Source organism: Papio anubis, chromosome 4, assembly GCF_008728515.1.
Source record: "Papio anubis isolate 15944 chromosome 4, Panubis1.0, whole genome shotgun sequence".
In the NCBI taxonomy this organism is placed as follows: Eukaryota; Metazoa; Chordata; class Mammalia; order Primates; family Cercopithecidae; genus Papio; species Papio anubis.
Window position 1 is genome coordinate 136,195,833 of NC_044979.1, and position 22,688 is coordinate 136,218,520.

At 52.1% G+C, this 22,688-nt stretch overlaps 1 protein-coding gene across 1 annotated transcript; it reads right to left on the reverse strand.

Moving 5' to 3' along the window:
* Positions 1-5,762: 5,762 nt before the first annotated feature.
* VPS37D (VPS37D subunit of ESCRT-I) lies at positions 5,763-10,023 on the reverse strand. The gene is made up of 4 exons (XM_003895877.4): positions 9,769-10,023; positions 8,290-8,461; positions 7,785-7,867; positions 5,763-6,868 (listed from the first exon to the last, which is right to left on the reverse strand). The coding sequence occupies exons 1-4, from the start codon at positions 9,904-9,906 to the stop codon at positions 6,506-6,508; spliced, it is 756 nt and encodes a 251-aa protein (XP_003895926.1). The 5' UTR covers positions 9,907-10,023; the 3' UTR covers positions 5,763-6,505.
* Positions 10,024-22,688: the final 12,665 nt, after the last annotated feature.

The following is a 22,688-nucleotide window of genomic DNA, read 5'->3' on the forward strand; positions in this document are numbered from 1 at the left end:
TGAGGCAGGAGAATCACTTGAACCTGGGAAGCAGAAGTTACGGCGAGCCAAGATCGTGCCACTGTACTCCAGCCTGGGCAACAAGAGCGAAACTCCGCCTCAAAAAAAAAAAAAAAAAGAAAAAGAAAAACAAAATCATGGGAGAACACCCACCTTGCCTTCCCTTAGCAGCTCAGCTCTCAGGTCCAGCTTGCAGCCGTCGTGGTTTTGTGCAAAGCAGCTGAGTGTCCCTCTGTTAACGTTTGCAAACCATGGTGAGAACTGAGCCTAGATCTCAAGACCTTGCGTATGCCAGACATGCTCAGTGCATGCAGAGAGCTCATCTCTCACCATCTGTCCTGAGGTCACAGCCGCGCTACGGATCTAGCCACCTCACCAGTGCCTCTTAAGGCTAGGGTCCTGTCAGTAGTCTTGTGGTGGGTTGACTCTCGCATCCTGCCTTTGTCCCTTCAACATTCACATCCTTAGCCCTGAGAGGGGACAGCCAATTTAGACAAAAGAAGGTGTTTCAGGGTCTGGCACAGTGGCTCTTGCCTGTAATCCCAGCACGTTGGGAGGCCAAGGCAGGCAGATCACTTGAAGTCAGGAGTTCAACACCAGCTTGGCCAACATGGTGAAACCCTGTCTCTACTATAAACACACAAAAAAATAGCTGGGTGTGGTGGCTCACGCCTGTAATCCCAGCACTTTAGGAGGCCGAGGTGGGTGGATCACTTGAGGTCAGGAGTTCAAGACCAGTGTGGCCAATATGGTGAAACCCCGTCTCTATAAAAATATAAAAATTAGCCAAGCATGATGGTGGGTGCCTGTAATCCCAGCTACTCGGGAGGCTGAGGCGGGAGAATCGCTTGAACCTGGGAGGAGGAAGTCATAGTGAGCTGAGATCGCGCCACTGCACTTTAGCCTGGGGAACAGAGCAAGATTCCATCTCAAACAAAAATGTAAAACATTGGCTGGACGCAGTGGCTCACGCCAGTAATCCCAGCACTTTGGGAGGCCAAGGTGGGTGGATCACGAAGTCAAGAGATAAAGACCATCCTGGCCAACATGGTGAAACCCTGTCTCTACTAAAAATACAAAACATTAGCTGGGCATGGTGGTGTGTACCTGTAGTCTCAGCTACTCAGGAAGCTGAGGCAGGAGAATCTTTTGAACCTGGGAAATGGAGGTTGCAGTGAGCGAAGATTGCGCCACCGCACTCCAGCCTGGTGACAGAGCGAGACTCCACCTCAAAAAAAAAAAAAAATTAGGCAGGCATGGTGGCACACACCCGTAATCCTAGCTACTCAGGAGGCCAAGGTGGGAGGATAGCTTAAACCCAGGAGGCGGAGGTTGCAGTGTGCCAAGATCATGACACTGCACTCCAGCCTGGGTGACAGAGTGAGACTCCATCTCAGAAAAAAAAATGGCAGGAAAGGCCTGTTAGAGGAGTACGAAGAGCAGACTGGGATTTGGGGTTCACAGGCCACAGCCACTTTGCAGACAGTATTTGGCTGGCACAGTGTCCTAAAACAACTTTACCCAATATTCAAAACTTGGGCATAAGAACAGATTTCTTTTTTTTTCTTTCTTTTTTTTCTTTGAGGCGGAGTCTCACTCTGTCGCCCAGGCTGGAGTGCAGTGGTGCAATCTCAGCTCACTGCAACCTCCACCTCCTGGGTTCAAATGATTCTCCTGCCTCAACCTCCCAAGTAGCTGGGACTGCAGGCACGTGCCACTACGCCTGGTTAATTTTTGTATTTTTAGTAGACGGTTTCGCTGTGTTGGCCAGGTTGGTCTCGAACTCCTGACCTCAAGTGATCCACCCTCCTCAGCCTCCGAAACTGCTGGGATTATAGGCATGAGCCACCGTCCCCATAAAAACAGATTTCTAATCTCTCAAAAAATGAGAAAATCTGCCACCATGCAGTTCACATACCTGCATTAGCACTGTAGGAGAAGCTCAGTAGCATTTCCCCTTTTAGGTCAGGCACAGTGGCTCACGCCTATAATCCCAGCACTTTGGGAGGCCAAGGTGGGCGGATCCCTTGAGCCCAGGAGTTCGGGACCAGCCCGGGCAGCATGGCAAAACCCCATCTCTACAAAAAAATACAAAAATTAGCCAGGCATGGTGGCGCTCACCTATAGTCCCAGCTACTTGGGAAGCTGAGGTGGGAGGATGGCTTGAGCCTGGGAGGTCGAGATTGCAAGTAAGTTATGATCACATCACTGCACTCCAGCCTAGGTGACAGAGTAAGACCCTGTCTCAAAAGAAAGACAACAAATTTTGTCCATTTAGATGAGACATCACGCCCCAGTTTGCTGCACTTCCACCAATAGGGGTGAAGTGTAAAAGGCCTTTTATCTACAGACTTGCACCGTTTTTCCCATAGCAGAAAAACATTTCTATACCCTGCGTCCATCAAGAGGGAAAGCAAAAAAGTAAAGAGGGACCATACATTTTTCAGAAGAATAGGGGCAGGAGTGTTTCTTCCTGGAAAGGGACTGCTTTGCCCCTCTGTGTTACCTTCCTGGCCCCTGTAGGCATTTCAGTTTGCAAATTCCTGTATCATATGTTGCTGCAAAGAGCCTGCACTTTATGCAGGGAGGTTAAGTGAAATCTTATTTTCATTGTGGGACAAGGAGAATCTCTGGAGAGGTCTACAGCAATGATAAGCTTAGACATGACCAGAGGCCCTTTGGTACAGTAACACCAGTTCCCTCCGTTTTTTGTGTAAAATCCTTGTATACGCTGAGATAAACCTGCAGCAAGTCCAGCTGGGTCTCTTAGAAACCATCCGATTCTCTAGCCTGGGAGGTCAGGGGCAAGCTCTTAGCCATGGCTTTGCAGGGACTACATGATTCAGTGGTGAAGGTTTGAGCCCACACTGGTTGGAGCCTGCTTAGCTCAGTGAGCGTTGATTGGTTAGGAAAAAGGAAAAGCACATTTAATGTTACTATGTTTCATATTTGGAAAACAAGAGGGGGAAGATTAGAAAAATGCAGAAGCTAGTGATTCCCAAACAAGGAGGTATACATAATAGACTTTCCTGAGGAACAGGGAGCTCTGTTTTTATTAAAAGGGGTGGGAGTTTTATTTGGAGACGTCTTTGTTTTTGTTTTGTAAAAGCAAGGTGGTATCTAATAGGTAGGACCTTTCTCATGAGCCCCCTGATGCAGACCCTCAAGTTTGTTCTCTCTCACAGAAGATCACAGCCAGGGACATTCCTGGGACCCCCAGAATCTGGAAGCAGCAAGTTCCAGAAGGTTTTAGGCAAAAGGAAGGGCCCAGAGTGCTATACCTTCCAGAACATTCCATGTACCTTCAAGCAAAAGGGGTTGATTTTTCAAACCACCCAACTGGAAGCCTTTCCATGGCCACCCAGAACTGGGCCCACTCCACTCTCGTAGTGTCCATCCTCACCTGCCTGCGATCATTTTCAGGCTGAAGCTGAACACAGAGGGGTCTCACTGCCAGCCCCTCTAAAGCAGAATCAGCTCTGTGCAAGATGAGGTGTGTGGGAGGCCTTCTGAAGGACCCCATCTGGTTCCCATGGTAACACTTCTTCCTAGTCCCTCTCTTGTCCATGTCTCAACTTTCTCTGCTTCTTACCTGCCCTGGGGATGGGAGCCTCAACCTGGTAGCTGCTGCCTCCTAAAGGCTGCTCCCCAATTCATGATAGTGGAGAAAGGCTCAGACCTGCCCAACCTTTGCCCCTTTTTCCCTTTCAGTTGCAAACTCTACCCCATGTCCATCATGAAGGAGAGCCAAAAAAAAAAAAAAAAAGGCCGGGCACGGTGGCTCACACCTGTAATCCCAGCACTTTGGGAGGCCAAGGCAGGCCGATCACGTGAGGTCAGGAGTTCAAGACCAGCCTGACCAACATGGAGAAACCCTGTCTCTACTAAAAATACAAAATTAGCCGGGCTTGGTGACACATGCCTGTAATCCCAGCTCCTCAGGAGGCTGAGGCAAGAAAATGGCTTGAATCTGGGAGGTGGAAGTTGCGGTGAGCTGAGATCACTCCATTGCACTCCAGCCTGGGCAACAAGAGCAAAACCCCATCTCAAAAACAAAAATGAAAAAACAGCAGAGGCCCATGCATTTTCAGAAAAATGGGGCAAGAGTACTTTTTCGTGGGAATAGACTGCTTTGCACCCTGGAAGCTTGCACCAGGAACGGGAAGCCAGGGCAAAAGGGGCCCAGCCTGCCCCAGACTGTGCTGAGAAGGAGAGCACGGGGGAGAGGTCTTCCAAGGCTGCTCAGTCTTCGGTCATCTCAGCAGGAACTCAGCAGTTCTGGTGTCCCTTGGCCTCCAGCAGCGGAAGTGCCAGCAGTGAAGAGAGTAGAACCAAGACCAAGGTGGGATGGAGGTTCTGAAGTGGGTACTCTCAGTGCTTGAACTGTGCCCATACTAGCGGGCCACTGTGTCTAGGCCTGAGGTTCTAAAGCCCCCACAGCCCAATCCCTCTAGCGACAGCCAACATCTCTAAAAGGCCCATCAAGCAGTTGCTGCCCCCATGTCATCAGGGATGAGGACCATCCATCTCACAGAGCACCCCTAACTTTTTTTCTTGGTGGGGGATGGAGTTTCACTTTTGTCGCCCAGGCTGGAGTGCAGTGGCGTGATGTCGACCCACTGCAACCTCTGCCTCCCGGGTTCAAGCAATTCTCCTGCCTCAGCCTCCTGAGTAGCTGGGATTACAAGTCCCTACCACCATGCCTGGCTAAATTTTTCTATTTTTGGTAGAGATGAGTTTTCGCCATGTTGGCCAGGCTGGTCTTGAACTATTGACTTCAGGTGATCCACTCGCCTTGGCCTCCCAAAGTGCTGGGATTACAGGCATGAGCCACCGCACCTGGCCTCATCCCTAATTTAAGAGCCTCGGGCTGGGCGTGGTGGCTCACGCCTGCAATCCCAGCACTTTGGGAGGCTGAGGTGGGCGATTACAAGGTCTTGGCTTTGACCTCTGGTTCTAGGTGACCTAACCCTTTAGAGATTCAAAGGCTCAACATCACACACACACACACACTTCAAACAGATCCCTCAACTGTACCTCACTGACTGTACTTTCTCATCCTTATTTCTCCAAAGGTGCCTTTTGGGGTGGGTGGGGGGAGGGGCTCGTCTTCCAGTAAAAAACTTAAGTGAAAAGTAAAGCGACCCCAACACCTCCCTCTTTCCAGATAGTTATGTCCTTATTAACATGGACCAAGACCATATTAGCTTTGTAGGCTTCACACAACACTCTGACTGTCCCCTTTTGTTTGCAAGACTTCCACGCCTCCCTGCCAAACTGCATCTCATTGGACTTGACCTAAGCTGACTCGGGGTATATCCCATCTCCTTGTCCCACACTCATCAGCCAAACTGGCACCTAGTGTTCCCCCTGGCTGAGGACAGATGCTATCAGTCCTGCAAAATGCCCTCCATCACTCCGTGGGGACCGTCATTTGGCAGGCCAGAGAAGACCAGGTACCATCCCAATCGGGCTTACGGGCAACCAGGGAAAAGAAGGTGCATACAAGAGAGGCAATTGGAGAACCAAGATGGAGCAGTGAGCGCTTCTGACCGGAAGTGCTGGGAAGTTAAGATTTAGGAAAGGCTCTCACAGGTTGGTAATCAGAGAAGGCTTCATGGAAGAGGCAGCGGCGGTGTTGGACCTGGACAGCTGGGCTTTGCATGGGCAGAAAGGAGGGGAGAGCATCTCAAAAGTAGGAAGTGGAAGCACAGAAGCTGAGCTGTGGAGGCTGCAACAGCAGAGAGGAGTCTGGCAGCATCGTCATCCTCATCATCACATTTATTGACGGCCCCTAAGAGGCGGGGCTGGGGACAGAACGTACAAAGACAAGGACCTGCCCTCAAAAAGCTTCCATTCTAAGGAGACAGGGACAGAAAAATACAGAATGGTCTTTCCTGGGGATGGCCCACTCTCGCCTGCGCAGGTCAGAAGCCCCTGGCCTACCTTGCCCCAGGGTCTGGAGCATGTGTGGACACGTAGTAGCCCCAGGGCCACAGTGTCCCTGTCCTCACAGCCAAGGCCTGACCACTTGGCTTCTAGGCCGTGGGCCCCAGAATTTGGGGGAAAGGTAGGCTCAGGACATGATGTAAAACACTCCTGGCGGCCTTGGCGTTGTGCGAGCCCAGTGGAGTGGTGGGGTGCGACAGGTCCCCTTGGCAAGGCCCCTGGGGTACCCAGGCATCTTCCCGGGCCCCCCCGTAGGTGAGTCAAGTTCTTTCATGGGGCTGGTCCATCACCCTGGAGGCCCCGGGGCAGGGAAACAAAAAAGGCAGGGTATCTTCAGCGCCAGAGGCGTACAGCCCTGCTCACCCACCCCCAGCCCCGTCTCTGGCCTCTTCCAGGGGGCCCTCCTCCCCAGCTCAGCCTCCAGGGCCAGGGCCAGGGCCTGCCTGAGGCCAGGGGGAGGGGCCTGCCCCTCCCCCCACCCAGGCAGTGGGGGAGGAGGAGGAGCCACGCATCAAGTTTGTCTAGGCCCCCCCACTGGGGGGCCACACCCTGGATCCTACCGGTGGGGGGGCTCTGGCTGCGAGGGCCGAGGGCTCAGCAGAGGGGCCGGGCCGAGGGGGCACCCGGGGGAGCCCTTCAATGGGGGTACTGGGCGGGAGTCCAAGGGGGGCAGGCTCCGGGGTACTGCTGGTGGCCCCCGGGCGGCCCCAGTGGGCAGGACAGCTGCAGCCGGGAAGGATTTGGGGGGATCAGCAGCCGAGGTGGGGGCCGGCTGTGCAGAGCGCTCCCGACGCCGCAGCAGCTCCTGCAGCTTCTCCGCCTGCGTCCGCCTCAGGTGGGCCAGGGCGCGGCCACGCTGGAAGGCAGGCAGGAAGGCCTCCAGGCTTTGCTCCCCCAGCAGCAGCTGCTCCATCTGCTCCTGGGCCGGGAGGGAAGGGAGGACTTGGGAGGGGCACGACCACAGACTGGAGACTGGTCCTTACTCCTTCCCACCCTGAGGCCCTCTCCATGGAGACCACCCCTCAGCTGGGGGACAGGGCACCTGCGTTCTAGCCTGGGCCTGCCTCTGACCACTTGCTGAGTGAACTGCAGACAAATGTCCTCCTAACTACTTCTTTTTTTTTTTTTTTTCTGAGACAGTCTCACTGTGGCCCAGGCCGGAGTGCAGTGGTGTGATCAAGGCTCACTGCAACCTCCGCCTCCCGGGTTCAAGCAATTCTCCTGCCTCAGCCTCCTAAGTAGCTGAGATGACAGGCATGCACCACCACGCCCAGCTAATTTTTTTTGTATTTTTAGTAGAGACGGAGTTTTGCCATGTTGCTCAGGCTGGTCTCGAACTCCTGACCTTAAGTGATCCGCCTACCTCAGTCTCCCAAAGTGCTGGGATTACAGGCGTGAGCCACCGCGCCCAGCCCTAACTTCAAAAATAAGGATGCCATCACCAAACCTGGGTCAGCAATGAGGCAGGAGCAGAGGCAGGGACACATGTGAAGTATAGACTTAACATGTCCTTCGGGGGCCTGCCACCTTCAGCTCACTGAGCGGTACACTCCCAACCCAGTACAAAGTCTGCCCCAGCTCCTCTGCAGCCCCAGATCCACGCTGCCCTGGCCCAGTCACCGGGGAGCCCCAAAAATAATTCACAGGTAGGAAAGTGAGCCCTGCTGGCTGTCCAGTGCTCGCGGACAGCAATGCTAGGCTCTCCTATGGGCCAGGCATTCAGGGTGGGCTTCCCAGAGGAGGGGCTCCCCAGCCTGAGGTGTAAGAATGAGCTGGGGGGTGGCGGAGAATGGATCTCCCTCTTGGCCCCCACCCCCAGCCACCCCTCCCCTCACCTCTGCCTCCTGCTCCGCCTCTTCTAGCTCAGCCTGCAGCCAGCCCAGCGCGCAGTGGGGACTCCAGCGATGCATGCTCTCCTCTGAGGGCCACAGAGGGACAGAGTGACAGGCCAGGGCCCCAAGCTTGCACTCTCCCGTTGACCCCATGTGATTCTATATTCCCCTTTCCTCTGGTCTAGAGCCTCAGTTTCCTCATCTGTACCATGCCCATGTGACCGCTTTGTGGATACGGCCCCTACCAAAGTTCTGCCCCTCATCCTAGTGCAAAAGAGACAGGGGAGGCTTTGTCCCCTACAGCACCTCAGGGGGACCCTGGGTATTGGGTCCTCTCTCTCCCACCCAACCCTCCCAGTTTCTTCTCACTTCAACTCTATTGCCCAGGAGGCCAGGAGCAGGTCCGCCCAAGTCTCATCCATCAGAGCCTGGCACTTCCCAAGGCCAACCCACCGGATGGCCAGCTGCCCCCACCAGCCCCAGGTGGTTCTCCCAGACATGCCCTCACCCAGTCGTTGCAGCTTGTCAGCGCAGTTCTCGGCCACCTCGCGAAGCTCCTGGTATTTGATGGCCAGGGCAGCTCGGCCCATCTCCAGGCGGGGCCGCAAGGCCAGGTTCTCCTTGGCCAGTGCGTAGTTGGAGGCCAGGCAGGCCTCACGCTCCAGCTGCAGGCCCTGGAACTGCGGGCAGAGAGGAGCTAAGAGGCCTGCTCCGGGGATCTGCCCCGTCCACCCTACTGGGTGACCGTGCCTGCGGGCCAGGCCAAAGGCACCTGTCAGGCCCCAGCCTTCAGGGTGGCGAACCCAACAGGTGAAGGGACGGCGACAGGCCAGGACCAGACCTGGCTCTGCCCTGAGCTCCCTCTCTGGCCTCAGTTTCCTCTTTTACAAATCGAGTTAAAAACATCCACCTTAAGGGTTGTTGCGAGACTTAAGTGAGGAAAACTATAAAGGCCTCTACAAATGTTAGTTAATTTTTAATTTTTCAATTAATATGTCTGCTCAGGTCCCGGAGGAGTGCCCCTCCCTCCTCTGCCCCATTTTCCATGCATGGACAGCTTCCCTCTCACTCCAGGCCTTTGTCTGCTTCCTCCTCAGGTGTTTGCACCGAAAACACTCCCACCCCCTGCTCATCCTCTCCAGAGGGGTGTCTGCACCCCGTCCCCTCACAGCACCCCCTCGGGTCACCCTCTCTTCCCTTCCCACCCCCTCCTCTGCCTCCAGTGGAATCCTCACACCCCAAGGAATACACACCCCCTTTTCCTCCCTGCTCCGGGCTTACAGCAGCCCCTGGCCCTGGAGACAGCTTTTTCCTTGTCTCTAGCAGGGCCCAGCCTCCCCTCCCTGCCCCTGGAGAACGCACTCCCCTCCATCTGTCCCCTGTGGGATGCACAAGCCCCTCCTAGCCCGCCTGCTTTCAACACACACTTTCCCTTTCTGCCCCCACAGACAACCAACCCGGGCCTATTTCCCGTGAAATATACAACTTTCTCTTACGGTGGCCTATGCAATACACACGGCAGCTTCCACCACCCCTCCCCAGCGCCAGGCACAAAGCCCCCTCTTGCGCCCCCAGAATGCGTAGACCCCCCAACAGCCCCTCCAGGTATCAAACAGGCCCCTAGTTCTCCCAGTGGAAGGCGCCTTCTCTTTCTGGCCCTTACAGAACGTGGGTGTGCGAGCCAGGGCCCCCCACAACACAGCCCCCCGGAACACACCTCCCCGGAGCATCCGCTGTAGGACACGCCTCGCGGCCATCCCGGGGGTGCACAGGTGCCCCCCCCTGGTCCCCGGCGCCCCACCCGCCCCAGGCCAGCTCCAAGCGCCCCCTCCCCCGGGGGGTGGCTCCGCGGGGCCCACTCGTACGTGCCAAGCTCCGCGCCCACGGGCGGCCCCGCGGCCCGGCCCGCGCGGCCCTTCGCTCGGGCGGCAGGTCCTGCAGGCCGCTGCCCGTCCCCCGCGCCCCCCGCCTGCGCCCCCCGCGCTACCTTCCTGCTGAGCCGCACGATCCGGTCCAGCTTGGGCTCATCCTGAAGCAGGTCCCGGAGCTGCCCGGTGCTGAGGATCCCAAAGCGCCCCGGGCTGCCGGGCTCCGGCCCCGCCCGCGCCGCCCGGGCCCGGTACATGCCGCCCGCCCGCGCCCCCAGCTCGGCTGCTGGCTCGGCCCGCTCGGCCCGCTCCGCCCCGGCTCCGCTCCGCTCCGCTCCGGCTCCGGGATCCGCTCCGGCTCCGGTCGCACGCGCCGCTCCGCCGCCAGGGGGCGCCCCTCCCGCTCTTAAAGGAGCCGCGGCGCCGGGGCTGGGGGTGGGGCAGGGAGGGGGCGGGCCGCACCCCTCCCCGCCCCGGCCGCGCCACGCCGGGCCGCGTTTCCCGCACCCCAGGATCTCCCCGCAGCCGGACCTCCCCGCCCCTCCCGGAATCTGAGCCGCCCTACTCTGCGCCCCAGCACCTGGCTCTGGCTCACCACGCCCCCAGGCACGGACTCTCCCACCCCGGACGGATACAATTTGCAGATCCCGTGCACATTTTCCCCTCCGATGGCAACAACAATTTTCTGACTTTGGCCGGGCGCCAGGAGCTCCTGCCTTGCAGCCCTCCCCAAGCCTCAGTTTTCTCTTCTGTAAAGTGGGATTTTTGATGGTGAGCGCTGACTGCTGGCTGGGCGCGGTGGCTCTCTCCTGGAATTCCAGCGATTTGGGAGACCGAGAAGGGAGGATCGCTTGAGGCCACGAGTTTGAGACCAGCCTGGGCAACATAACAAGATCCCCGTCTCTATTTAAAAAAAAAAAAAAAAATTTAAAAATTGTCAAAAGAGTGAAAAGAACAGTTTTAAAAAGTACTAAAGGCCGGGCGCGGTGGCTCAAGCCTGTAATCCCAGCACTTTGGGAGGCCGAGACGAGCGGATCACGAGGTCAGGAGATCAAGACCATCCTGGCTAACACGGTGAAACCCCATCTCTACTAAAAAATACAAAAAAAACTAGCCGGGCGAGGTGGCGGGCGCCTGTAGTCCCAGCTACTCGGGAGGCTGAGGCAGGAGAATGGTGTAAACCCGGGAGGCGGAGCTTGCAGTGAGCTGAGATCCGGCCACTGCACTCCAGCCTGGGCGACAGAGCCAGACTCCCTCTCAAAAAAAAAAAAAAAAAAAAGTACTAAAATGTTTTTAAAAAGTATCCGGACATGGTGGCATGGGTCTGTAGTCCTAGCTACTTGGGAGGCAGAGGTGGGAGATTGCTTGAGCTCAGTTTTGAGACCAGCCTGGGCAAGACAGCAAGGCCCCATCTCTATAAAAATAAAATTTAAATGCTGAGGGATAGTGATATGGCTAGCAATGTTATAATGAATACACATAGTAGGTCAATAGCCACTATGCGTTATTTTAGAGATACAGAAACATCACAGATTACAGCTCACGCCTGTAATCGCAGCACTTTAGGAGTCCGAGGCGGGTGGATCATTTGAGGTCAGAAGTTTGAGACCAGCCTGACCAACAAAAATTAGCCAGGCATGGTGTCGGGCGCCTGTAATTCCAGCTACTCGGGTGGCTGAGGCAGGAGAATCGCTTGAAGGTGGGAGGCGGAGGTTGCAGTAAGCTGAGATCACACCACTGCACTCCAGCCTGGGCAACCGAGTGAGACTCCATGCTCCGTCTCAAAGAAAAAAAAGAGATGATGTCGTCTCCCCAAAGTCACATTACTGGTAAATGATACAGTCCCATTTCTTCTCATTTGTACAGTGTCCACAGAGCATACGATGCTGCTCTGCGCTGAACACTGGGCTAGGCCCTGTGGGGACATTGTCCCTGCCCTCAGGGAGTTCATGGATTAAGACAGAGTCCCATTCCCACTCAGATAACTCTAGTATAAGACAAATGGCAGGTGTCACCCCGTGATAGCTTTGTGATTCCCATGTGATCCCCGATATGTCCTGTACCTTGTCTTTACAAATAGGCTTAGCCATTGTCCCCATTTCAGGAAATAGACACTCAGAAATTAAGTCAGACAATGAGTGACCCAGTCTGGGCAACATAGTAAGACCTCGGTCTCTGCCAAAAAATAAATAAATTAGCTGGCCGTGGTGGCTCATGCCTGTAGCCCCAGCTCCTCAGGAGGCTGAGGCTGGAAGACCACTTGAGCCCAGGAGGTTGGGGCTGCAGTGACCTATGATTTTGCCACTGCACTCCAGCCTGGGAAACAGAGTGAGACTCGTCTCAAAAAACAAAAACGACAACTGAGCTTGTTCCACCTTAATACACTGCTACAGAAGTACAAAGGGCGATTAGGAAGGCTTACCAGAGGAGGTGGCATTTGAGCTGGGTTTCAGAGGTTGAATAGGAGTTCTGAAGTTGAAGGAGAAAATAATGAAAGCAAACAGAAATCCATACGCCAAGGCATAGGGGCGGGAAGAGCTGAGCAAGGACTGTCTCCATCTAGCCATAGCACGGTGGGCAGGCATGGTGCCAATGTCTGGGAAAAACGGCAGGACAGGCTTGTTGATAGACCATAAAAGTCTACATTTTTTTTTAAACATTTCTACATTTTTATGATAACTAAAATTGGTTTTCCCCTTCAAGACTCATCTGGAATATCACCACTTCCAGGAAACCCTCTCCACCTTCCCAGGCTAGGGGGTTATTTCTTTTCCTCTGGACTCACACAGTCCCTTCACTGTTTCTTTTTAGACAGTCTCCCTCTGTCACCCAGGCTGGAGTCAGTGGCGTGATCTCAGCTCACTGCAACCTCTGCCGCCCAGGTTCAAACAATTCTCCTGTCTAAGCCTCCGGAGTAGCTGGGATCACAGGCATGCACCACCATGCCTGGGTAATTTTTTTTTTTTTGAGACGGAGTCTCACTCTGTCACCCAGGCTGGAGTACAATGGCACGATCTCAGCTCACTACAAGCTCTGCCTCCCAGGTTCACGCCATTCTCCTGCCTCAGCCTCCCGAGTAGCTGGGACTACAGGCACCTGCCACCATGCCCGGCTAATTTTTCGTATTTTTAGTAGAGACAGGGTTTCACCATGTTAGCCAGGGTGGTCTCGATCTCCTGACCTCATGATCCACCCACCTCGGCCTCCCAAAGTGCTGGGATTATAGGCTTGAGCTACCGCGCGCGGCCTTTTTGTGTGTGTTTTTAGTAGAGACGGGGTTTTCACCATGATGGCCAGGTTGGTCTTGAACTCCTGACCTCAAGTGATCCACCCACCTCGGTGTCCCAAAGTGTTGGGATTACAGGCGTGAGCAACCATGCCTGGCCCCCTTCACCATTTCTTTCAGCCCTTACCTTGCCTGTGGACTTCTCTTTGGTTCCGTTATTTTCTCCTTCAATTTCAGAACTCCTATTGAACCTTTGAAGCCCAGCTCAAAAGTCACGTCCTCTGGTAAGCCTTTCTGAGCTCCCCAGTTTGCTCTGCCATCTCAGGGCCCATTGTGTTCACTAAGGGTTCAGGGGTCCCCTAGATACTCCCTCTATCCAGCCCTCCCTCGGCCCCTCCCACTTTGTGTTACAAGCCTCAGCTTCAATGGGAGGCTCCTACCTCAGCTTGCCCCCTCTTTCTCACTGATCTCCCTTTGTTCAGCCTCAATATCCCACAACAATTCCCCCTGTAAACCTTCCCCATACTCCTCAGACACCCAAGCTCACTCCTGCCCCTCAGCAGATAACTCTCCTGCCAGTTCCCGTCGCCACATCTTTGCTTTTTTTTTTTTTTTTTTTTTGAGACATAGTCTCATTGTGTTGTCCAGGCAAGAATGCAGTGGCTCATTCATAGCTCAGTGTAGCCTCGAACTCCTGGGCTCAAAGCATCCTCCCACCTCAGCCTCCCCAGTAGCTGGGACTACGGGCCTGCACCACTGTGCCCAGCTAATTTTTTTTTTTTTTTTTTTTTTTTTTTTGTAGCAATATGAACTTGCTATATTATCCAGGCTGGTCTTGAACTCCTGGACTCAAGTGATCCTCACACCATGGTCTCCCAAAGTGCTGGGATTACAGGTATGAGCCACCACGCCTAGCTGCATGTTCTTTGTCTCTGTCCAGAGCCCTTCCTTCCCTACTACCTCCAGGAAGGGCAACCTGTCTTCATGCCAAAGCCAACCCAGGTACCCTTGCTGTGGGTGTCACTTTCACCTGTCTCCTTCACTCCTTTAAGATGCCTTGGGAGGGGCACCGTGGTTCACGCCTATAATTTCAGCACTTTGGGAGGCCAAAGGGAAGCGAATCACCTGAGGTCAGGAGTTCAAGACCAGCCTGGCCAACATGGTGAAACACTGTCTCTACTAAAACTACAAAAATTAGCTGGGCGTGGTGGCTCACACCTGTAGTCCCAGCTACTTGGGAGGCTGAGGCAAGAGAATTGCTCGAACTCAGCAGGTGGAGGCTGCAGTGAGCCAAGATTGTGCCATCACATTTCAGCCTGGATGACAGAGCAAGAGTCCATCTTAAAAAAAAAAAAAAAAAAATGCCTTGTTCCACTACACTAGTAATGAATGTCTGTCTGTCTGTCTCTCTCTCTCTCTCTTTCTCTCTCTCTCTGTCTCTTTTACCAGTAATTTCTGCCTTTAGACTTCCCTTTCTCTCCCCACCCAACATTTTGAAAGTACCCTCTACACCCTGCACTTCCTCTGTCCATTTTTCTCACCACTCCCCCTTGATCTGTGGCTCAGTCTAATTTCACTCCCTCCCACCATTTCAAGTGCATCCCTCTAGCCAAGGTTACCAACCACCTTCTTACTGCTACGGCTCTGCTTTTTCACGTTCAATACCATGGGCCACCCTTCTCTTTTTGATCACATAGAATTCAGAGCTCAGACATTTCATAGCTGTTAGGTTGGCACAAATTAAAAAGTCCAGTAACATCAAATGTTGGTGAGGAAAGGGAGAACCAGGAACTCTTATGTAATGTTAGTGGAAGACAGAATTGGTTCCGTTTGGAGAACACTTTAACCAACTGGGTAATTCAAAGATGCTCATGTCACACCTACTTATTTGTTTCCCTCTGTAGTAGATCCAGTAATTCCCCCTTGTCCCAGAAGATGTCCCCATGGTAACCCTGGAACCTGTAAATATGTTACCTTACATGGCAACAGGGACTCTACAAATGCAGTTGAGTTAAGAATCTTGGCCAGGCATGGTGACTCACATCTATAATCCCAGCACTTTGGGAGGCCGAAGCGGGCGGATCACCTGAGGTTGGGAGTTTGAGACCAACCTGACCAACATGGAGAAACCTCGTCTCTACTAAAAATACAAAATTACCCAGGCGTGGTGGTGCATGCTTGTAATCCCAGCTACTTGGGAGGCTGAGGCAGGAGGCTCGCTTGAACCTGGGAGGCGGAGGTTGCAGCTAGCCGAGATCATGCCATTGCACTCCAGCTTGGGCAACAAAAGCGAAACTCCATCTCAAGAAAAAAAAAAAAAAGTGGGGGAGAAGAAAAGAAAAAAAGAATTTTGAGATGGTTGGGAGGCTGAGTCAGGAGAATCGCTTGAACCTGGGAGGCAGAGCTTCAGTGAGCCGAGATGGCACCACTCACTCCAGCCTGGGCGACAGAGCAAGTCTCCATCTCTAAAATTAAAAAAAAAAAAAGTCCTGGTCACGGTGGCTCACGCCTGTAATCCCAGCACTTTGGGAGGCCAAGGCAGGCGGATCACGAGGTCAGGAGATCGAGACCATCCTGGCTAACATGGTGAAACCCCATCTCTACTAAAAATACAAAAAAAAAAAAAATAGCTGGGCATGGTGGCAGGCGCCTGTAGTCCCAGCTACTCAGGAGGCTGAGGCAGGAGGATGGCATGAACCCAAGAGGGGGAGCTTGCAGTGAGCCGAGATCGTGCCACTGCACTCCAGCCTGGGTGACAGAGCAAGACTCCGTCTCAAAAAAAAAAAAAAAAAAAAAAGAATCTTGAGGTGGGCCAGGCTTGGTGGCTCACGCGTGTAATCCCAGCACTTTGGGAGGCTAAGGCAGAAGGATCACTTGACCCCAAGAGTTCAAGACCAGCCTGGACAACATAGTGAAACCCCCATCTCTACAAACAAAATTTTTTTTAAGTAGCCGGGTATGGTGGTGCATGCCTGTAGTCCCAGCTACTCAGGAGGCTGAGGCAGAAGGATCACTTGGTTTCAGGAGTTAGATGCTACCGTGAGCTATGATAGTACCACTGCACTCCAGCCTGGGCAACAGAGCAAGACCCTGACTCAAAAAAAAAAAACAAAAACAAAAACAAGATTCTTGAGATGCAGTGAGCATCCTAGATCACCAAGTTGGACCCAATGTAATCACAAGGGTTCTTATAAGAGGGAGGAAGGAGGGTCAGAATCCGAGAAGGAAATCTGATAGTGGAAGCAGAGGGCCAGAGTCAGAGAGAAACTGGAAGACACTACCTTGGTGGCTTTGAAGATGAAGGAAGAAGCCATAAGCCAAGGAATGCAGGCAACCTCTGGAAGCAGAAAAAGGCAAGGGAATGGACTCGGCCCTTGGGGACTCCAGGAGGACACCTTGATTTTAGCCGAATAAAGCCCATTTGGGGCAGGGCATGGTGGTTCACATCTGTAATCCCAGCACTTTGGGAGGCGGAGGCGGGCAGATCACTTGAGCTTAGGAGTTTGAGACCAGCCTGGCCAACGTGGTGAGACTCCATCTCTACTAAAAATACAAAAATTAGCTGGGTGTGGTGGCACCCACCCATAATCCCAGCTACTCAAGGCTGAGGCACAAGAATGGCTTGAACCCGGGAGGTGGAGGTTGCAGTGAGCCGAGATTGCGCCACTGCACTCCAGCCTGGGCGGCAGAGCGAGACTCTGTCTCAAAACAAATAAACAACCATTTTGGGCTCCTGACATCCAGAACTATAAGATGACACATTTGAATTGTCTAAAGCCGCTGATTTTGTGTGAATTTGTTACAGTGGCTATAGGAAATTAATATGAACTTCCACAAAATCTTTCCCTCTTGGACTAGGAGGTAGGGACAGGAAGAATAATAATAATAATTATTATTATTATTTGTCTTTTATTTTTGAGACAGAGTTTTGCTCTGTCACCCAGGCTGAGTGTGTGGTGGCACGATCTTGGCTCATTACAACCTCCACCTCCCGGGTTCAAGCGATTCTCGTGCCTCGGCCTTCTAAGTAGCTGGGATTACAGGCACCCACCACCACGCCCAGCTAATTTTTGTATTTTTAGTAGAGACAGGGTTTTCCCATGTTGGCCAGGCTGGTTTCCAACTCCTGACCTAAGGGGATCCCCTCACCTCAGCCTCCCACAGTGCTGGAATTACAGGCGTGAGCCAGCGCGCTCTGCCTGTATTATTTGTAGTAACCACAAAACCTGGAAACAATCCAAATGTCCAACCATAGGAGAATGGCAAAGGCATCAGCGTGTCTTCATACAGTGGAGTACTTCATACTACACAGCAACAAAAATGAGAAAACACATCCACGCATGTGAATTTGAATGACTCTCAAACAACACTGAGTGAAAAAGGGAAGCAGCAGAAAAATATATTCATTATACTACTGTTTACATAAAGCTTAGGAACAGGCAAAATTGGCCAGGCGTGGTGGCTCACGCCTGTAATCCCAATACTTTGGGAGGCCAAGGCGGGCAGATCACGAGGTCAAGAGTTCAAGACCAGCCTGACTAACAAGGTGAAACCCCGTTTCTACTAAAAATACAAAACATTAGCCAGGTGTGGTGGCACGTGCCCGTCATCCCAGCTACTCGGGAGGCTGAGGCAGGAGAATTGCTTGAACCCGAGAGGCGGAGGTTGCAGTGAGCCGAGATTGCGCCACTGCACTCCAGCCTGAGTGACAGAGTGTCAGACTCCATCTAAGAAGGAAAGAAAGAGAGAAAGAGAGGATGGAAGGAAGAGAGAGAGAGAGAGGGAGGGAGAGAGAGAGAGAGACAGAAAGAAAGAAAGAAAAAGAAAGAAAGAAAAAAAAAGAGGGAGAGAGAGAGGGAGGGAGGGAGGGAGAGAGGGAGAAAGAGAGAGAGAGAAGGGAGGGAGGGAGGGGAGGGGAGGAAGAGAGAGAGGGAGAAAGAAAAAGAAAGAAAGAAAGAAAAAAGAGAGAAAGAAAGAAACAGAGAAAGAGAAAGAGAGAGAGACGGGAGGGAGGAAGGAAGGAAGAAAGGAAGGAAGGAAGAAAAAGAAAGAAAGGAAGAAAGAAGGAGAAAGCAAGCAAGCCAAACTGCCCGGTCTACTGGCTCACACCTGTAATCTCAACACTTGAGAGGCTGAGGCAGGAGGATTGCTTGAGCAGGAGACATCGAGGATGCAGTGAGATGTGATCCTGCCACTGCACTCCAGCAGTGCAGTGCTGGGTGACCGAGCGAAACCCTGTCTAGAAAAGAAAAGAAACAGGCAAAACTATATTTTATGTTGCTTGGAGATACATACAGAGTGAAAGTTTGGAAACAATAAACATGAAATTCAGGAAGTGTAGCTGTCTGACGGAAGGGCTTTGGAGTTAGCAGAGAGACTCTGGGAACTTTAATGGCATTGATGGTTTGATTTTTTTCTTCTTAGAGACAAGGTCTCACTGTGTTGGCCAGGCTGGTCTCAAACTCCTGGGCTCAAGCGATCCTCCCCTCTCAACCTCCCAAAGTGCTAGGATTACAGGCATGAGCCATGGTGCCCTGTTGGCACAATCAATCGTAGAACATTCTCATCTCCCCCAAAATAAACCTCGTACCCTGGCAGCTCACAGCTGTAATCTCAGTGCTTTGGGAGGCCAAGACGAATGGATCACCTGAGGTCAGGAGTTCGAGACCAGCCTGGCCAACATGGTAAAACCCCATCTCTACTAAAAATGCAAAAATTAGCCAGGCATTGGCCGGGCACAGTGGCTCACGCCTGTAATCCCAACACTTTGGGAGGCCGAGGCGGGCGGATCACAAGGTCAGGAGATCGAGACCATACTGGTTAACACGGTGAAACCCCCTCTCTACTAAAAATACAAAAAAAAATTAGCCGGGCGTACAGGCTTGTGCCTGTAGTCCCAGCTGCTGGGGAGGCTGAGGCAGGAGAATGGCATAAACCCGGGAGGCGGAGCTTGCAGTGAGCCGAGATCACGCCACTGCATTCCAGCCTGGGTGACAGAGCAAGACTCAGTCTCAAAAAAAAAAAAAAAATTAGCTGGGCCTGGTGGTGGGCGCGTGTAATCCCAGCTACTTGTGAAGCTGAGGCAGGAGAATCGCTTGAACCTGGGAGGTGGAGGTTGCAGTGAGCTGAGATCTTAACAGTGACTCTGCATTTGCCCCCAAGCCTGCCCCACCTAGCCCTGGCAACCACAAATCTACTTTCTTTCTCTATAGATTGGCCTATCCTTCACATTTCCTATAAATGAAATCATATATGGTCTTTTGTGATTGGCTTTTTTTTTTTTTTTTTTGAGACAGAGTCTTGCTCTTGTCACCCAGGCTGGAGTGCAATGGCGCAATCTTGGCTCACTGCAACCTCTACCTCCCGGGTTCAAACAATTCTCCTGCCTCAGCCTCCCAAGTAGCTGGGATTACAGGCACCTGCCACTATACCCGGCTACTTTTTGTATTTTCAGTAGAGACGGGGTTTCTCCATGTTGGCCAGGTTGGTCTCGAACTCCTGACCTCATGATTCTCCAGCCTCGGCCCCCCAAAGTGCTGGGATTACAGGTGTGAGCCACGTGACTGGCTGCTTTTATTCAGCATAATGTTTTCAAGATTCATTCACATTGCAGCATTATCAGTACCTAATTCCTTTTGATTTTTTTTATTGTGGTAAAATATATGTAACATAAAATGTATCATTTAAACCACTTAAATGAACAGTGCAGTAGCCTTAAGTATATTCACATTGTTGTGCAACCGTCACCATCATCCACTTCCAGAATTTTCCTCACCTTCCCAAACTGAAACTCCATCCCCATGAAACGCTCACTCCTCATTCCTCTTCCCCACAGCCCCTGGCACGCACCATTCTACTTTCTGTCTCTAAGAATTTCATTACTCCAGGTACTGCATATAAATGGACTCATATAGTATTTTTTCTTTTGTGACTGGATTATTTCATTCAGTATAAATGTTTTCTCTTTTGAGATGGAGTCTCGCTCTGTCGTCCAGACTGGAGTCCAGCATCATGATCACAGCTCACAGCAATCCTCCTGCCTCAGCTTCCTGAGTCAATGGAACCACAGACATGCTACCATGCCTGGCTAATTTTTTTTTTTTTTTTTTTGAGATGGAGTCTTGCTCTGTCGCCCAGGCTGGAATGCAGTGGTGTGATCTTGGCTCGCTGCAACCTCTTGCTCCCGGGTTCAAGCGATTCTCCTGCCTCAGCCTTCTGAGTAGCTGGGATAACAGCCGGGTGCCACCAACCTGGCCAAGTTTTGGGGGGTTTTTTTGTATTTTTAGTCAAAACAGGGTTTCACCAGTTGGCCAGGCTGCTTTCGACCTCCTGACCACGTGATTCTCCCTCCTCAGCCTCCCAAAGTGCTGGGGTTACAGACATGAACCATCATGTCCGGCCCCTGGCTAATTTTTTATTTTATTTTATTTATTTATTTTGAGACAGTATTGTTTTGTTGCCCAGGCTGGAGTTCAGTGGCGTGATCTCGGCTCACTGCAACCTCCTCCTCCCTGGTTCAAGTGATTCTCCTGCCTCAGCCTCCCGAGTAGCTGGGATTACAGGCGGGCACCACCACGCCCAGCTAATTTTTGTATTTTTAGTAGAGATGGGGTTTCAAGATGTTGGTCAGGCTGGTCTCGAACTCCTGACCTCAAGTGATCCTCCTGCCTTAGCCTCCCAAAGTGCTGGGATTACAGGCCTGAACCATTGCACCTGGCCAACTTCATTCCTTTTTAAGTCTAAATAATATTTTGTGTATGTCTGTTGTGCTTTTTATGGCTGAATAATATTCTATTATAATGAATGTACCATAAGTTGTTTACCCACTCATCAGTTGGTGAACATTGGGGTTTTTCCACTTTGGGGCTATTATGCATAATGCTATGAACATTCGCATATAAATCTTTGTGTGACATATGTTTTCGTTTCTCTTGGGTATATACTGAGGAGTGAATATATGATAACTCTATGTTTAGCTTTTTGAGGAAAGGCCAGACTGCTTTCCAAAGCAGCTGTACCACTTTACATTTACACTAGCAATGCACAAGGGTTCCAATTTCTTTATTTTATTTTATTTTTATTTTATTTTATTTTATTTTTGAGACAGGGTGTCTCTCTGTCCCCCAGGCTGGGGTGTAGTGGTGTGATCGTGGCTCACTGCAGCCTCAACCTTCTGGGCTCAAGTGATCCTCCTGCCTTAGCCTTCTGAGTAGCTGGGACTACAGGTGCGCACCACCATGCCTAATTTTTTACTTTTTTTTTTTTTAGAAATGGGGTCTCACTATGTTGCCCAGGCTAGTCTCAAACTCCTGGCCTCAAGTGATCCTCCCACGTCAGCCTCCCAAAGGGCTGGGATTACAGGTTGAGCCACCACGCCCAGCCAACGGTTCCAATTTCTTTGCCAACACTTGCTTCCTGTCGTTTTTAATTATAGCCACCCTAGTGGGTGTGAAGTGGCATCTCATAATTTGATTTGTGTTTCTCTGATGACTAATGGTATCGAGCATCTTTTCTTGTATGGTACTTATTGGCCATTTGTAGATCTTCTCTGTAAAAATGTGTATTAAGACTCTGCCTCGGCTGGGCACGGTGGCTCACGCCTGTAATCCCAGCACTTTGGGAGGCTGAGGCGGGCGGATCACGAGGCCAGGAAATCGAGACCATCCTGGCTAACACAGTGAAACCCTGTCTCTACTAAAAATACAAAAAATTAGGCGGGTGTCGTGGCAGGCACCTGTGGTCCTAGCTACTCAGGAGGCTGAGGCAGGAGGATGGCATGAACCTGGGAGGTGGAGGTTGCAGTGAGCCGAGACCGCGCCACTGCTCTGCAGCCTGGGTGACAGAGCAAGACTCCATCTCAAAAAAAAAAAAAAAAGACTCTTTGCCTTTGTTTTTATTTTTCCTTTTTCAACTTTTTTTTTTTTTTGAGACAGGGTCTGGCTCTGTTACCCAGGCTGGAGTGCAGTGGCACCATCTTGGCTCACTGCAACCTCTGCCTCCCAGGTTCAAGCAATTCTCCTGCCTCAGCCTCCTGAGTAGCTGGGATTACAGGTGCCTGCCACCACACCCAGTTAATTTTTGTATTTTTACTAGAGACGGGGTCTCACCATGTGGTGGTCAGGCTGGTCTAGAACTCCTGACCACAAGTGATCCACCCACCTTGGCCTTCCAAAGTGCTGGGATTACAGGCATGAGCCACTGCGCTCGGCCTCAACTTTTCTTTTCTTTCTTTCTTTTTTTTTTTTTTTTGAGACGGAGTCTCGCTCTGTCGGCCAGGCTGGAGTGCAGTGGCCGGATCTCAGCTCACTGCAAGCTCCGCCTCCCGGGTTTACGCCATTCTCCTGCCTCAGCCTCCCGAGTAGCTGGGACTACAGGCGCCAGCCACCTCGCCCGGCTAGTTTTTTGTATTTTTAGTAGAGACGGGGTTTCACCGTATTAGCCAGGATGGTCTCGATCTCCTGACCTCGTGATCCGCCCGTCTCGGCCTCCCAAAGTGCTGGGATTACAGACTTGAGCCACCGCGCCCGGCCTTTTTTTTTTTTTTTTTTTTTGGAGATGGAGTCTCACTCTGTTACCAGGCTGGAGTGCAGTAGCACGATCTCGGCTCACTGCAACCTCTGCCTCCCGGGTTCAAGCAATTCTCCTGCCTCAGCCTCCAGAGTAGCTGGGACTACAGGTGCACACCGCCACACCCAGCTAATTGTTTTTGTTTTTGTTTTTGTTTTGAGACGGAGTCTTGCTTTGTTGCCCAGGTTGGAGTGCAGTGGCGCCATCTCGGCTCACTGCAAGCTCCGCCTCCCGAGTTCATACCAT